The sequence below is a fragment of the Nanorana parkeri genome, unplaced genomic scaffold, assembly GCF_000935625.1.
Source record: "Nanorana parkeri isolate BGI_ZX_2015 unplaced genomic scaffold, ASM93562v1 scaffold1395, whole genome shotgun sequence".
Taxonomy (NCBI): Eukaryota; Metazoa; Chordata; class Amphibia; order Anura; family Dicroglossidae; genus Nanorana; species Nanorana parkeri.
Window position 1 is genome coordinate 120,416 of NW_017307663.1, and position 16,693 is coordinate 137,108.

Genomic DNA, 16,693 nt, shown 5'->3' on the forward strand with positions numbered 1-16,693 from the left:
GCGAGCTGCACAGCCCCCCTGAGAGCCGCACAACCCCCCTAAGAGCCGCACAGCCCTCCGAGAGCCCATACAGCCCACCTGAGAGCCCATACAGCCCACCTGAGAGTCTGCAGAGCCCATCTGAGAACGGCACAGCTCACCTGAGAGCCCACACAGCCCTCCAGAGACCCTGCAGACATAATTCTGCCACCCCGGAGCAACACAGGGTATTAGCTTCATATTATTTTGCATTGCTGTTAAATGTATTGTTGGGATTTGCAGTCCTCTATAGCTGATGCAAGTAGATGGAGAGACCCTCGGCACTCCTCACAGCAGTCCCGGCCAGCTAACACCTGAGAGCCCACACAGCCCTCCAGAGACCCTGCAGACATAATTCTGCCACCCCGGAGCAACACAGGGTATTAGCTTCATATTATTTTGCATTGCTGTTAAATGTATTGTTGGGATTTGCAGTCCTCTATAGCTGATGCAAGTAGATGGAGAGACCCTCGGCACTCCTCACAGCAGTCCCGGCCAGATATGAAAAAAGTGGTGCTTGCAGTGATGAGATACCACGGATGGCGCCGTGCAAACACAGGAAAGTCAGGAAATCACCAGCATTCAGTAGTAAAGATAAATATGTCCCTTTTATTGGACAGAAAGCCAAATAAACCGACGTTTCGGGACCGCGCAGGGTCCCTTCCTCAAGGCAGAAAGATGTGTCTGTGACGCTTTCTGTCCAATAAAAGGGACATATTTATCTTTACTACTGAGTGCTGGTGATTTCCTGACTTTCCTCTTTAGCTGATGGTCTTTTTCTGCATTGCTGAATAATATATTGCTGGGATTTGTAGTCCTCTATAGTAGGTGTTATTCTGCATTGCTGTATAATGTATTGCTGGGATATATAGTCTTCTATAGTTGGTGGTATTCTGCATTGCTTCTCGCTATTGCTGTGATATGTAGTCCTCTACAGTTGGTAATATTCTGCATTGCTGCATAATGTATTGTTGGTATTTGTAGTCCTCTAGTTTGTGGTATTCTGCATTGCTGTATAATGTATTACTGGGATGTATAGTCTTCTATAGTTGGTGGTATTCTGCATTGCTGTATATTGTATTGCTGGGATTTGAAGTCCTCTATGGTTTGTGGTATTCTGCATTGCTGTATAATGTATTGTTGGGATTTGTAGTCTTCTATAGTTGACGGTATTCTGCATTGCTGTATAATATATTGCTGAGATTAGTTCCTTTAAAAGTTGGAGTCAGTGGCAGAGCTACCAGGGTCACAGCGGTCACAGTTGTACTGGACCCTGGTGCTCAATCACCGACTCCAAGGTGTAGAAAGGCTGTTCTCTTGCATTGTGCTGCATGACATGTGCCTTAGTAGCACACTCAATGGAACACTTCACTCATTAGCACAGTACAAAGGTACATGTCACTCTGTAGTGTAGGTAAAACCTGTTGTATTGTATTTTTCTTCTAAGATTTAAGCACATAATTAGTTCAGAAAGTGTTTTCTGAAATAAATCATCAGTATTCGGGTCTAATTGCAAGGTTGGCACTTTGAGACGCATACGTTCGTTTAGTGATCCAGTTTGGGCACTCGGGCCCAAATAATAATATGATTCTTAAGAAGAGGAAGTATGTTTTAGAAGGTCGTATAATGTAAATCTAGTCAATATTTGATTATATGGCTATTACAGTGCATTGTAAAATATTATCACTACTAGGCTATGACATATTCAAGAAAAGTAACACAGCTTCTCAGAGGCTAATCACAAAGAGGTAGAGTAATAAGTCTACGTGGATGCAAGCATTTCTTTTTGCATCTCTCGTCTGTTTTGGTTTCCAGTCTTGGAATGTATGAGAGATGAATAGCTGGGGAAAAAAAATCATTTTTTATTTGGCCTAATCGGCAGTGAACCTCCGAGGGTAGATGGATGATAAAATAGGTGCGGTGGAAAGTAGGACATGTTCTATTTTCTGCAGCTCTTGGCTTCATTAGAGCCTCCCATTTGCAAGGTCAATCTGTCATTGCTTAGTGATCAATGACCCCTACAGAAGCATACATCTCCGCTCTATACTCTGATCAACACCTGGTCATAAATATGGACATAGCGATATGGCCTATCACAACAGATCTGCTGGTGAAAAAAAGAATTTTGCTTTGAGGAAAACAATTGTTTTGGATCTATTGGAAGAACTCTGGGCAAATAAAAAACTGACCCTTGCAGTGGAGCTACCCCTGCACTGCAAGGGTTAAGTGTTTGTTTTGGTCTAAGGCAGACCTGGGATTTTTTTACGGCCCCCTGGGCCAAAGCCAGCCCCGTAGCTGTCCCTGTCCGGCCCACAGTCCAGATACCAACCTAGTGGTAATTCTGTCTAGACCGCAATCACCAACCTGCTCGGTAATGGCTGTCTGACAGTGGATGTGACGACCCCCAAGGCTGGTGCATCGACTGCAAGTCATAGCCCAGCACAGGCCCCCTCCTCTTCAGTCGTTGCTAGGACCGCTGGCGTCTTAGCAGCAGTGATGTCCGATGTGCACCTCCTCTGCAGTCATTGGTTGCTAGGACTGCCAGACGAGCCTAGCAACCGGTAATAATAATTGTGTTTCCCGGCCTCAGCATTACCGGAGGACAGCAAAGTATCTTCTGTCCTCTCCTGTAGCTTCTCTTCCCGTTAAAAAGTAAAAGTAAAATAACATATGTGGGAACAATATATAAAGGGGAACTCTAAAGAGGGACAATGTAAGGGGGCACTCCAATGGAGGCAACTAATAGGTGTCCACATCAGAGTGCCCCTTACATTAACTATAAAAGTGGGGGCCACTCTGATTGGAACAGCCAATTTAAGGGGGCACTCTGATGTGGACAGCTAATTATTAGTTGCCTCCATTGGATTGCCCCCCACATTAGTTGCCCCGATCAGATTTTTTTAATCAATTTACGTATGTGCGGCCATGTTTTTCTGAAGGTTAAAAGTATGTCATGTTAAAAATAAAATGAAAGAGTGATATAATGATTGGCTATTTACTATTTTTTCCTGCTATATTTGACCTACTCCTCATGTGCATGGTCTTATCGTAACATGTATTCTTACCTGTAGCAGATAATCAAAATCATATCATTTACTGCTTTTTATATAGCAATAAAATAATATTGAGCACTGAGCAGAATTAAGTTCAGCCTATTGGTTTGGCCCTCCACAAAAGTTCCAGTTTCTCATGTGGCCCCTTGAGAAAATTAATTGCCCACCCTGGTCTGGGGCTGGAATAAAGCGGATCTTCCTACCTGATGCCAGCATCCTCCGGGCTGCTTGTCCCTGACCTCCTGTGCAATTAAATGGTACAACCTGGTCAAGGACCCTCCCCCAAATTGGTCTTTACCTTTTAAGTGCATCTGTGGGGCGTTGACTGACAGTCACCTCTTACTCCATCTTTTTGTATGTATTTGTAGTTTCACCCTTTAGAGCTTGTTCACATCATAGAGCGTTCAGCTGCTGGAACGCACTGTATCGCATCCCGGCGGGAGAGGACTGGCAGGGCATTGAAGTCAATGGCACCGCAGCAATGTACCCCCCTTGCAGTGCGATCGCCTGCACCAGAACACGTGGCGTGCGTCTCAGTCCAGTGCAATCTGAAAAAAATGCTGCAAGCACTATTCTTTCAGATTTTGCCACGCGTTCTGGTGCGGGCGATTGCACTGCGGGCATGGAGGCATTGCTGCGGTGCCATTGACTTCAGCAATGGCACCGCAACAATGCCGCCCACTTGCAGTGCTATCACCTGAACCAAAACATGTGGCACATCAGTGCCTGCATCCTGGTCCAGTGTGATCTAAACAAATGCTGCAAGCACTATTTTTTCAGATCGCACTGGACCGTAGTGCATGCTTTATTTTGCCACGCGTTCTGGTGCGGGCGATAGCACTGCGGGCATGGCTGCGGTGACATTGATTGGTTCCTGTACCCCTGTAGGGAGATTCACCAACCTCAGTTTTTCTTGGTAGCTATTGTCGCCAGGACTCAGTGATGAGAGATCCCAAATGTTATGGTTGTCACCAGAACAATGAGAGAGTTGATGGGAACGATTTCCATGAGGACAGCTGTTCTGGAGACAACCACCTTGGAAAGATTTCAACTCACTTCCTGTTTTGTCTTCAGGACTAGAATTGATGGGAAGTTTTCTAACATATAAAGCAGACACAGCAATGAAACCTAGCAAGGGTTCTAACCATTACCAACTCTATCCAAAAAGCTTCCACGCTTTTTTTGGGGAGAATGATTCGCGGCTTATTCATATGTAAATAGAGCCGCCCATTCATATGTAAATATAACAGTCAAGACTATTTTCAGTGGGGGGTCAGTAGTCCCTATCTTAATTTTGGTTGCCCCTGTCTGCCTGACATCTTGTGTCCCGGTTACAGCTGCCATGAAACCCGAATACAGCAATCAAAACCCGAACTGTCCAGGTGAATCGTGGACAGGTCGCAACCCTATTTAAGACCCAAGTGCATATTCTTCTCTAGTTGTTTCTTATGAATGTGAAATGTCTCCCTGTCAGCCGCTAATGCTTATTGTCAGTTACTGCTATATAAGGGAAAGTCCTGCTGTAGATGTTTGTCCATCTTCCTTCTTACCCAGCCTTTGTCTTTTAAGATCACTCCCTTTTTGGGGTGCCAGCAAACGACCTTTTTTGCATATATTTCAGTATAGCATGGCCACCATCTTGCTTACTAGTAAGGCCCCAAGGTACCTGCACCTACCTTCTTTATCATAAGCTCTTGTCTTAAGATAAACTTGTACGCTTATTCTTAACAAGCAGTAAACTAGGTTAAAAACCTGCCCATACTGACCTCTGTAGCTCCCTGAGAACCACTAAACCTCAACATGCTGAATATCTGAATGCCGACTTTAGCTTCAAGTCATAGATCCAGCCGACCCCTCTCACCATGTACCCGACTCTTTATGCTGTAGGTCAGAAAGCCAATGCATTTATTGTGGTGCGGTGTTGGGGGTTTTAGGACTGTTAGGACTGAAGGTGAAGATCGAAACGTGGAAGCACAATGGCTGGACTGTCAAAAAGGATTAAAGAACATGAGGATTTGATGGCTAATTTTTCACTTAGGGCTTACATGAAAATCTTCCTGCTGCAGGTAGCCCCAAGGGACCCTGCCTTCCCCTTCACATTTTTCATTGCGCTTGTAGGTTTTATGTTCCCAATAGATAAAGCTTCTAGACGGCTTCTCAGCTAATATGAGTCAGACAATACCGGCTGCGCAATGACATCATCTGTTTGCCTAAATGACTTTCCCCTCTGCTAAGTGCACTCTGCAGCTTGGCCCCTGGAATATAAGATGAGAGAGAGAAGTGCTTAGGATTTGAGGCATAGCTGGCAATGTTAATGTGAATCAAATCACATGAAATGAAGTCAGGTTCTTAGATTGAAAGTGAATGTCGTTTCATCTGGAAGCTTGATGACTGTTGATCAGAGAATGCATGACCCATTAAAAAGTGACAGTGGCATGTGACCGTTTGAAAGGGCCGGGGCAGCCAAAAATAGCATTTATTTGTGGTTTCTCATGGATTGAATCACTTTCTGGTTCCTTAAAGAGACACTGTCACTTTGACCATTCAGTGTAAGTTGACTATATGTGTATGTGTGTCCCCCCCCCCAACCCACTGATACTTACCTTGCTAAAATCCACATTCTCGGCTGGTGTCAGGCACTAGGGGGAGCGGTGACATGTGACTCCTGATTGCCTACTAGACCCAAGAACTGTAACATGGCAGGAAGTCTCATGCTCATTCACACCAAGAGGCACCAGGTGTTTTCACCAACTGTGGCAAGCGGAATGAATGGAGGAGGCAGTGCTAGTGAGGTGATTATCAGTGGGGTGGGTTGGGGTCGGCCCTGTACACAGACACTGTCACTTTGCCCCAAAAAGCAGATAGACACCATTTCTTTTTTTTCCGTGATTACTGCTATGGCCAGTCAGTGGTTTTATAAATATAGCAGCTCCAGATCATAATCTACACAGGGAATACAAGCCTTATGTTAAACAATGGGACCAGAAGCCCTGGCGTGGTCTACTATTAAGCTATCATTTGTTATTTAGAGATAACAAATGATTTTGTTTTCAACAAATATCTTGCCATAAGATTATATGTGCATTTAATGTATTTTATGCATGTTATCTGCTTGTACAAGCCAAACTGCTCCTGGGTGACGCCATCTTGGATGTTATGTCAGCCGCCCTAGGAGGGCTGTCACTTAAGTTACATTCTATAAAATTATAATTTGCTCTTCCCCCGACATCTATATAAATGGTTATGTAGGGAGGTGAAGGGAGGATTAAAGGAGCTGAGCCAGCACAGGCAGTAATTAAACACTTCCAGAAGAGCAGAGGGCTTTGACATGCAAGGAGAGAGGGGGGCTGTTAAATAACATAAATGGTTATGTCAGGGAGGTGAAGGGAGGATGCGAGGAGCTGAGCCATCACAGGCTTTATTTAAACAGGGTGGGCTATGACATGCAAGAAGAGATGGGTATCCTAAGGAACTGACTCTTTTCGGGGTAGTCACATTTTCTAGCAAGTTCAGTGGCACATTGTGTATACAATACAGGATCCCCTTTAAAAGTCCGATATGCTAGCTGATAGACACAGTGCAGTCAGTAGACTTGCCTTTCTGACCCACTTACCCTCTTAAGTCACTATATAGGAGGAATTAAAAGCTAAGCTTGTGATATGCACTGCCCCAGTGGTTCATTAGTATATGGCTTACTGCTCATTGCTAATTATAGACAGATTCAGTATTCAGAATCTCCTTTAATAATTAGCTTTTCCACATACCATTGCCACTGTTGGCCATTATATGTTTGCTGTATAGCAAAAAGAGCCTCGTAGCAGCTGAGAACATCATTTCTAGCCCATTATTATGTACAGGTTATATGTCTTTCTCTTCCAGCCATTAACAAAGAAAACAATGAATTTAAACATGCATAGTAGAATACATAAAATGATTGCATGCATTTCTTTTGTTACATAAAATATTATGCTGTTAGTATAGTGTAAATGGGGCAGGCTCAATTGGTATTAGCAGTACATGAAACCGGGCACCCAGGAACAGGTTTGTCCTGCACTTTTATTCAGCAAGGCAGCAAACACAGTTCTAAGCAGGGCTTTGTATAGCAAGTCCATAGCATAAAACAAGCAAAATATATGTTCCTCCAGCAGTAGTAAGCCTTTCACCCAACAGAAGCCTTTCACATAGCAGAGAGCATTACCAAGGGAGCCATTGAGCCTCAGTCAGCTTGCATGTAAAAAGGCCCGTGCACAGATAAGACTAATAATGAGGTCTGGCTAACAGGTAAGATGGGAACCTAGAAATAAAGGCTTTATAACATCCAAGCTCAACAAAGCCTCCAAGTCCCATGACCAAGACCAGAACCTATTAAGATCTGGGAAAACAGAACGTTTGTTTGCTCCCATAACAGATACAAATCTGGAGCCCCTCACCATACACCAGGGGTAGGCAACCTCGGCATTCCAGCTGTGGTGAAATAACATAACAAACATAACAAATAGTCATGCCTATGGCTGTCAGAGTCCTGTAGTTCCAACCAGGGCCCGGATTTACTCTCTCTGCTGCCCCCAAGGCCAGGTTCCTCAATTCCGCAGTGTCGAGGGAGCATGGTGCCGGGTTCCCGGCCAATCAGGAAGCTGGGCAGCGTGTAATGACTCACTGCCTGCCTTCTTGATACCGGAAGTATCAGGCTAGGCATCGCATCAACACTAGTATTGGTATCGGTGCATCCCTTTTATATATATATATATATACTATATATACTGTTTAGCTTCAGTCAACCCAACATTGATAATTCAGTAAACCGTACACACTTCACAAAAGATGGAAGATGGTGTATGAGGTCAGAAAGTCATTCAATTGACAGAACAGCAACTGTCAGACTTCAATTGGCCTCTGACATTCAAATGGCTCTTCCCATATCGTTATTCTGAGTTCCTTGAAGTCCAGCTTCATCTTTTTTTGAAAGGTTTAGATTTTCTTTCAGATTTAGTTTAACTGTCTGTAGCCTGTGTTGGTCATTTGCTGTTATGTGCTGTGTCAGTAACCCCCACCACCAGCACAGAAAGAATGGGCAAGTCTCCTTAGTGGCGGTACAGGCAGCAATGAAAAACCACTCTATCCATGGTTGATGATACAAAAGGACTGGCTATAGTTGAACTTTAAAGCCCATGGGATCCCCCTGTTCCTTTGACCCCCTCCATTAAACCTAACCTAACTTTTATTCAAGTGTCTTCCGTCCAGTCTGATGACATCTCATTTTATTCTTCTTATGATAGTAAGCAGATCCTAAATGCTGTAGATAGCAGCACCACATAATCATACGGCAGGACCTCACACACTGCACAAAAGATGAAAGGCGGTGTATGAGGTCAGACGGTCAGAGAATTGACAGGACAGCAACTGTCAGACTTCAGTTGACCTCTGGCACTCACATGGCTAATCCCATATTGTAATCCTGGTTTTCTTTTAAAGTCCATCTTTTTTTGGAAGGTTTTGTTTCAGATTTTGTTTAACTGTCTGTAGCCTGTTTGGGTCGTTTGCTGTTATGTGCTGTGTCAGTAACCCCCACCACCAGCAGAGGAAGTGAGGACAAGTCTTGTTAGTGGTTATACAGGCAGCAATGTAAGCTGCAGAAAGATTTGGTTCGGTTCAGATATATCGTTATTTCGGGATTTGGATCCGAAATTCAATCTGGTTCGGTTTTCGGATCTGGACAAATCCGAATTTTCGTTAGTTTCGGATGAGTTTACGAATATTCGTTGTGAATTCCACAGAAACCTATATACAGATATTAATACTAAAGCTGAATCTCCCAGACCCGAAAGACATTCTGGATCCGAATTTCCAAATTGCATTCAGAAGCTCCCGAATGCCATTCGAATCTGGGAGACATATACTTATTGTATTACAGAGATTAGGAACCATCACTCAAACTGGGACACCACCCCTATATATGCAATATATATCAAAAAAGGGGGAAAGAGAAAGAGGGGCTTTGTGGTGACCACTGAAGAATAGCAGGGAATTGATCCAAAATTAAGGTCAATTGATTCATGGATATAATAAAATTTTTCATCCAGGTAAAAATCATAAATAAATGTATACAACATAAATAACCTCCCTGGAGACCACACAGAAACCATGGTTGTAAATGCATATATTAGTCATTGCTCTCATTGTATTCATATCTTATTCACATGATTCATTGTACATAATTGTTCTATATATTAATAGTTCAGCCATGATTCTGTGCTTGCTCCAGTCTTCAACGCATTTCGCTGAGGCTTCGTCCGGAAGATTTGGAGAGGTTTACCTATAGTATTTACATGGGTATGAGAGTAAATTTACAGTTGTCTACATAATAATGGATAATCAAAATCATTGATATCAGCTGACCATACATATTTGTAATGCAATAAATACCATTTTAATGAATCTTTTGCCGGTGATTGAATATCCATCTGCAGGGAGTCTCCCTACCCAAACAGGGGACAGGAGCACCGGGGGAGGGCAGTCGGAACGCAAGGAAGTGGATTCTTCAGTGGTCACCACAAAGCCCCTCTTTCTCTTTCCCCCTTTTTTGATAGACATATACTTATATTACTAATGCTGAAGCTCCCAAATGCAATTCAGAAATTCGGATCCAGAATGCCATTTGGTTCTAGGAGCCTCAGCTTTAGTATTATATGTATATACTGTATATGTTGCCCTAACGGAAATTTGTGTTCAGACCCATTCAGATGCATTAAACCGAAAAACACATCTGATTGGCTAGAAAAGTCACATGTCCGATTCAGTTTAGTTTTTGGACGAAATCCGGACGGGATCTGAAATTCCGAAACAGAAATTTGGATTCGGACACATTCGGATGCATTGGGATTTGGAAATTCGGATGTGCCCGAATGTCCGAATTTCGGAAAATTCTTACAAATTTTGATTCGGAATGAAATGAATCGCACATGTCTAAGCAGCAATGAAAAACCACTCTATTCACGATCAATGATACAAAAGGACTGGCTATAGTTGATCTTTAGAGCCCAACTTTGGTCTTGGGGTCCTCCTGTTCCTTTGACCCCCTCCAATAAACCTAGCCTAACTTTTATTCAAGTGCCTTTAATCCAGTCTCATGACATCAAAGGTCCTCCTCATTTTATTCTTTTTACGGTAGTGAGCAGATCTTAAATGCTGCAGATAGCGGCAGCACATAATGATAGGGCATTGTCCTCTTCAGCATTCTCCTGTGAGTCAAGGGCGAGAGGCTGGAGCCATGACCTCTTGGGCTCTCAAGCGATGGGTTGATTGTTCCTGGGCGTCATTCATCTAGGAAGAGGACTGGCGCTGGATCAGTTCCTGGGTACATTTTTCTAAACAAACACTTCACTTCACAAATTTGCAGACATTACGGCACTCAAACCTGATAACTAGTGTTGTGAAATGTCAAAGCACATAGATTGTTTACCTGAACTGAAGTATCGACCCAACTGGAAAATCTTTGATTAATTACAGCTTGTTCAATTTATCAATACCCTGCCTCAGCAACGTGCTGATTGCTAATTCCGGCACATTCTGTCAGCAAGCCTTCACGTCTGAGACCATTTCCTGACCATTTAACCTCCTTCAGCCACAGAGCTATCTATTTTAAGTTGCACAGTGAGAACTGAGTGCGGTTTATTTGATGAAAAAGATCTGCGGTTTAAGTATAGAAAAGTCCAATTTGTAATTTGTCTAATATTTGGTGTTAGCATTTTCTGATTTTACCCTAAAACAGGAACCTCAGCAATCAGTTTTGAAATCTTTATTATTCACTTGACTGATGGATTCGTCGATTTCATCCCTCCGTTAAAACCCCAATAGACACACAGACTGCGCGACATGGATTTTAACGACCACAGCAACCCTTTTATTAAACAAACCAACGTTAACAATAACCAAAGTAATAAACAAAATAATATACAAATAAATACTCTTAACGACTGTTGATCTGAGAAGGGATCTTTAGGTGCCCAACAGTCCAAATACGGCCTCTACTAAAAACTCATCCCATGTCCCTAGCTGCACCCCAACCTGCTCGAGGACAGTTATTGCTCCCAAGTTCCAAAGGGCCAGGCCCCCCTACAAGTACTGACACCAACAGGGGGAAGCACCTAATACCAGCTGATGGCCCCCCATTTGTGTAATTGACTCCGATTTTCAGACCCCCCCAAAGACCCTCTAACCCACAAAGCTGCCATGACATAAAAGAACCTTGCAACCAGCAAACCCACAAAATTCCCATTTTTAACCCCTTCTCCCGGGACTATTCCCCCCTCCCCCCAGTCATGTAGCCCCTCCGTTCAGTCTCTCTGGGTCTGTCTTTTTTTTTTTTTTATAGGAATATGTTTAAGGCAATATTCACACCTATGTGCTTGTATTGCAGTGTGTCTTTAACCACTTCTCTACCACTGTACACTTATAAACAGGGAAATGGTGGATTTTTATTTCTGCAATGCCATTTATAAACGTCATTGCAGAAATTACTAGCCATTAATTAACCCCTTCACCTTCTCCTCCTTCTCTGTATGACCTGTATTTTTAATTATACTTTGTATCTAGTCCAGTGTAGTTCATTCTCAATACTACTTAGTAAACTAAACGTTAGATTGTAGTCCATCCCGGGAACGAGCTTGGAGCGTGACTACTTTATAACAAACACAGGAGCCATGGAGAACGAAAGTAGCCCCCCTCCAGAAGGAAGGACAGTGTCAGCACCAATTCAGAGATGATTTGAGGATCTACAGCCGAGTGATACACAAATAAGATACATTGTTGTTACTAGTTAAGGTACTTGAATGCATTTTTAAGGTTTAACTCCTGAGTTTAGTGTCATTTTAAGTAAAAAAAAAGAGATATTAAGGCCTCATTTACACTGTAATCGACCCGCACGTACAGCTCCGTGCTGCTTGCAGGGCCATATCGAGCAGCTGCCGTGAAGGACAGGTGCTGCGTGTGATTAGTACGCAGCCCCCTTCCTTCTCTATGGGACTATGCGGCCGTACGCCCCCCTACACTCACCTCAAGTGCAGGTCTGTAGGGGTGCGTGTTTCCTCGCTCGGACGCAGACAGGATCCATCCTGTCAGCGTACGAGTACGCTCACCCGCACTGAGCGTAGGGGGCGTACGGCCGCATAGTCCCATAAAGAAGGACGGGGCTGCGTACTAATCACACGCAGCACCTGTCCTTCCCAGGAGCTCGCTACGGCCGTACACGCAGCACATAGCTGTACGTGTGGGCCGATTAGTGTGAATGAGGCCTAAAAGTGAGCAACAGATTTGTTTGCAGGTATACTTATAATATTTATTCTGCTGACTGCAAGCCCTTTCTGTTCAGACTTAAAATACTTCTAAACACATTAAACTCCCAGCAACCAATGAGGATTGGTAGATGCTGGGTAACTGTAGTTATTGGTTGGATGAGAGTTACTATTACCTCTCAAGCAGCAACCCCCCACCCCATTCATCTGCTGGCTAGATTCTGCTATTGGCTATTTCATATTGCCATAGCCAATAGCAGGCCGGCTATTGCACATGCTCACTGCCAGTTTTCATTCATCTGCCAGCTGAGGAAGCTAGCGTTTGGCCACAGATGTAAACAAAGTATTTCATTAGCAACTAATTAAATTTAGTTGCTAACAACATTTTATAGTGTTCACAGGTCTATCAAGCAACTGGCAAAAAAAAATTGAGCTCATATTGTCCTCATTTTTTTTCTGGTCCTCTTGAGAGTTCTGGATGCTTGAATGCAGGATAATGGGGAGTTTACTGTATCAAGGGAACAGAACTGGAACATTTCCAGGACCATCTTCATTAGTGGTAATCCCCATGGGATTTTTGGAGTGTTAATTACCTTGAATTAATTAAATCCCTGGGTTGCACAATTCAGCCTTTTGCTTGTGTGTTGTATTTTTTTATGGAGAAACATCTTGCATGAGTAGATATACATACTGAAGTAGATACATCCATTTTCCTAGTCTTAAGCTGCCCATACACCTTGCGATCATCAGACTAAACTTTTCGTCCGATGATCGAACCGTCATACGATTTTTGGACGGCAGCCCCATCATGCCCCGATTATTGCAAGGTTCAATCAGCAGTAATTTTAAAAAAGCACCTAGATGAATTGCGGTAATCGACCGCCACCAACCTTGTGAAAAATTTACGATCGACTGAAGGTTTCTAACCTGCTGGTTAGTCAAAAGCTGATCGATTGTACGGTATTTGCGGTTGTACACTGCCCCTCAACCTTACGAATATCGGACGAAAACGCGATCGCATACGAAAAATCGGCCGATAATAATAAAGGTGTATGGACAGCTTTATCTTCATTTTCCTATGACAGCAGCTGTACAGTGATTCTATAAATGACTGGGCAGTTCAAGAAGCACCAGAGGTAGACTCAGTGCACTCTGTAATGTTATAGACCTGGTCAGACATGCCCCCTTCCCTTCTGTGCAATACAAGTCCGTGTGAGGACACTTGTCATGAGGGGTGTGGCTGTTACTAAGCTCTGCCAGCTCAGAACACTGCAGTGTGAGGGCTAGAAGCAGCATTTTTACCAAGAGAGAAAAGTATTCTAATGCATATTTGGAGCAACACTCATAATATTTAGGGGGCACAGGGCTGTACAGAGGAAAAGAGATGCCACTGTCTGCACCATTACACAGTTAATGCAGGGCACCATTAACTGGTCATGCTCCCTGAGGGGGTGGGTCCATGATGCCCAGCACTCTCATCTACTATGGGAGTCACCTTTAGAATAAGGGTGTGTATTGCGTTTACACAGGCTGGGAAACTTTTTTTTTTGCCTGAAGTTGGGTTTTAAGCAAATATTACAGCTGAAATAATGTTAATTTAATTTGATACTTATCACATGATGATGATGATGATGATGATACATAATAATGAGGAGTGCCAATTCTAGATAGTGCAATCCCCAACCAACCCCCCAAATCTGGTCATGTGGTCAGTTTTGACAATGTATTTATGGGTGAACAAGCCAGGGGTATCCCTAACTTTTTTGCTTCTTGTGATGGGGCGCAGCATCACACCAAGCTCCTGGCAGCCAGTGACATCATTAGTTGCCAGGAGCTTGGCGGGACACTGGCAACAGCATCCCAGGTTGCCAAGACCTGGGCAGAGAGATGTTTATGGCCAATATTCATCTCCCTGCCCAGCTCTTAGCAACCTGGGATGCTCTGGCCGGAAAGAGCCCCCCCCATGAGATGCCACGTGGCTGCCTTATTATAGGGACAGCCCTGCTATAAGCCCTGATAAGAACTAGTAAAGGAACCATTTGGGACTTCGACTAGCACACTTCCATATCCCATTTTGCCGCTGAGTGCTAGTTGTTTGTTCACCTCTATCCTCACCTCTTATCAGCAAGTGAATGGGTGCCCCAAAGGTAAGTATAGCAAGGGTGGGGAGCCAGATTGGAAGGGGTAATTCCATTTTCCCAAATTCACCTGGGATAGTGGAATTACCTTTTAAAGCTAAGGTCCAGGCAGATAAAAAAAAGGCAATGCTGCAGTCAATACTAATTCTGTATTCATGAATAAATCATTAAAATTAATTGTTAATGGGGGTAGTGCAAGTAGCCTGTTGCAATCCGCTATACAGCAGCAATCAGAGTGGGAGAGAGAGGGGCAGGACTGGGAGCCAATCAGGTGTACAGCATGCACATGTGGTGTATTAAAACAGGCTGATAGGATAACAGAGCAGAGTGCGCAGAGAAATGACCTTATTAGCCTCCTGCTGCTCCTTCACTGTCTAACCCACAGGCTGGATACTACTGTGTAAATTTCAAGACTCAATGGACAGAAGTACAAATCCTTTGGTAGGCAAAACAGCTCCATAATATCTGTCTTATAGGTGTCTTTAGATGTATTCCTGGAGTTCAGCCTTGAAAATACTGTGCCAACTGTTTGCTTATTTATTTTTCATGAATATGTCTTTTCTTTTCCAGCTCATTAATATTGCAATCAATATTTTAATTTTCTCATTAAAATAAGAGATTGTCTTTTATCTGCTAATTAATATTCATTACACACGTGTGCGGTTTCTTTTTTTCCTTCCTTTCAGACCCATATGTGAAAGTGAACCTGTACCACGCAAAGAAAAGAATTTCTAAAAAGAAAACTCACGTGAAGAAATGCACCCCCAACGCCGTTTTCAACGAACTCTTTGTGTTTGACATTCCTTGCGAAGGCTTAGAAGACATAAGCGTGGAGTTTCTGGTGATGGATTCAGACAGGGGTTCCAGGAATGAGATTATCGGTCGATTAATCCTGGGGGCTTCAGCAGATGGAACAGGTGGAGAGCACTGGAAGGAAATCTGCGAGCATCCTCGAAGACAAATTGCCAAGTGGCACATGCTGGGCGACGGTTAGCAGCCGAGAATTCAACGGACTATCAGCGCCATCTTTTATTTATTTATTTTTTAATTTATATTCCATGTGAAATAAGAAGCTTGCAATTAAATTTCTTTTTCAACACATGATCAAGTAAAGAAATAAAAATACAATAAAATAAGGGAAAAGAAAAAAAAACATTGAACAGATGTCCAATTAAAATTAAAACCCAACATTTTTTTTTTTAGGTGCCCCAGCCATTTTTAAAATAAAAAAGCCCCGTCTGCAATACCCACCACTGCTCTGGCGCTGTTTACTGCATTAATACAATTCTTCCACTAGATGTCCTCGGTCTTCCGAGTTGAATAATGCCTAGCATGATTCCACCCAGAGGACTAAGGGCCAGTGGCGTAACTATAGCCAAAGAGGTCCAGGCGGCTGCTATGAGGCCTGGGGGTGGAAGGGGGCCCCATTAGGTTGCAGCGAAATAGGAGTGGTTCCAGTTGATGACAACTCTAATCCCCTGTAATATCTGCAGTGTAGAGATAACTTCATATGTACAAGAGGAGTATTTGGGATCTTGGCATTGTTACTCACAGGTCAGAGAGAGGGGGTCCTCTTCACATTTTTGCTATGGGCCCTGTGATCTGTAGTTATGGCCCTGCTGAGGACATACCATGAGTGCAGGCTGTCGTGGACTCCCCCCCCAAGTGGGCCTCACACTGGTGCCTTGCACTCATGGTGTAATGATACAGAAAGCAGCACTGACATCCCCACTGAAGGCCTCCTACCATCAGGAAAAGAGCCCAAGTAGAAGAGGACTCACATGACCAAGTGACCGACCTGTAGACATCTGCAAAAGGTAAGTATATACAAAAAAGCATGGAATATACCCTGGGGGGCCTTAAGGGTGAGAAGGGGGTCACTGTGTGGTGGAGCCCGGAGCCCAGAGTTGGGCTTTAAAAAAAGGAGTACATAGTTACAGATTCATCTTGTTATCTATAGCTATGAAAATAGTTTTAAAAAGTTGAAAAACATTTAGAACATTGGCTTGTGCTCAAAACACATAAGAAGTAGTGAGAGTTAATGGGTTAGATTGGCCCCTTTTGTGACTGGGCTCAAGGCACTACAGTGGTCATGCTTTTTAGCACATTTATCATCAACTGTTCCACTAATAAGTTATCATGCCACCAGAATAAAACCCAACATTTTCCCAACTGAAGCCCATTTCAAGATTTG

The 16,693-nt window shown here is 43.4% G+C and overlaps 1 protein-coding gene across 1 annotated transcript in view; it reads left to right on the forward strand.

The window, feature by feature from the left end:
• The window catches only part of SYT4 (synaptotagmin 4), a 39,198-nt gene extending 23,589 nt beyond the window's left edge, over nucleotides 1-15,609 (forward strand). The window contains exon 4 of the mRNA XM_018569781.1: nucleotides 15,186-15,609. Within this exon, the coding sequence (XP_018425283.1) occupies nucleotides 15,186-15,493 (308 nt within the window). The 3' untranslated portion in view covers nucleotides 15,494-15,609. The remainder of the gene's footprint in view (nucleotides 1-15,185) is intronic.
• The last annotated feature ends 1,084 nt before the right edge of the window (nucleotides 15,610-16,693 follow it).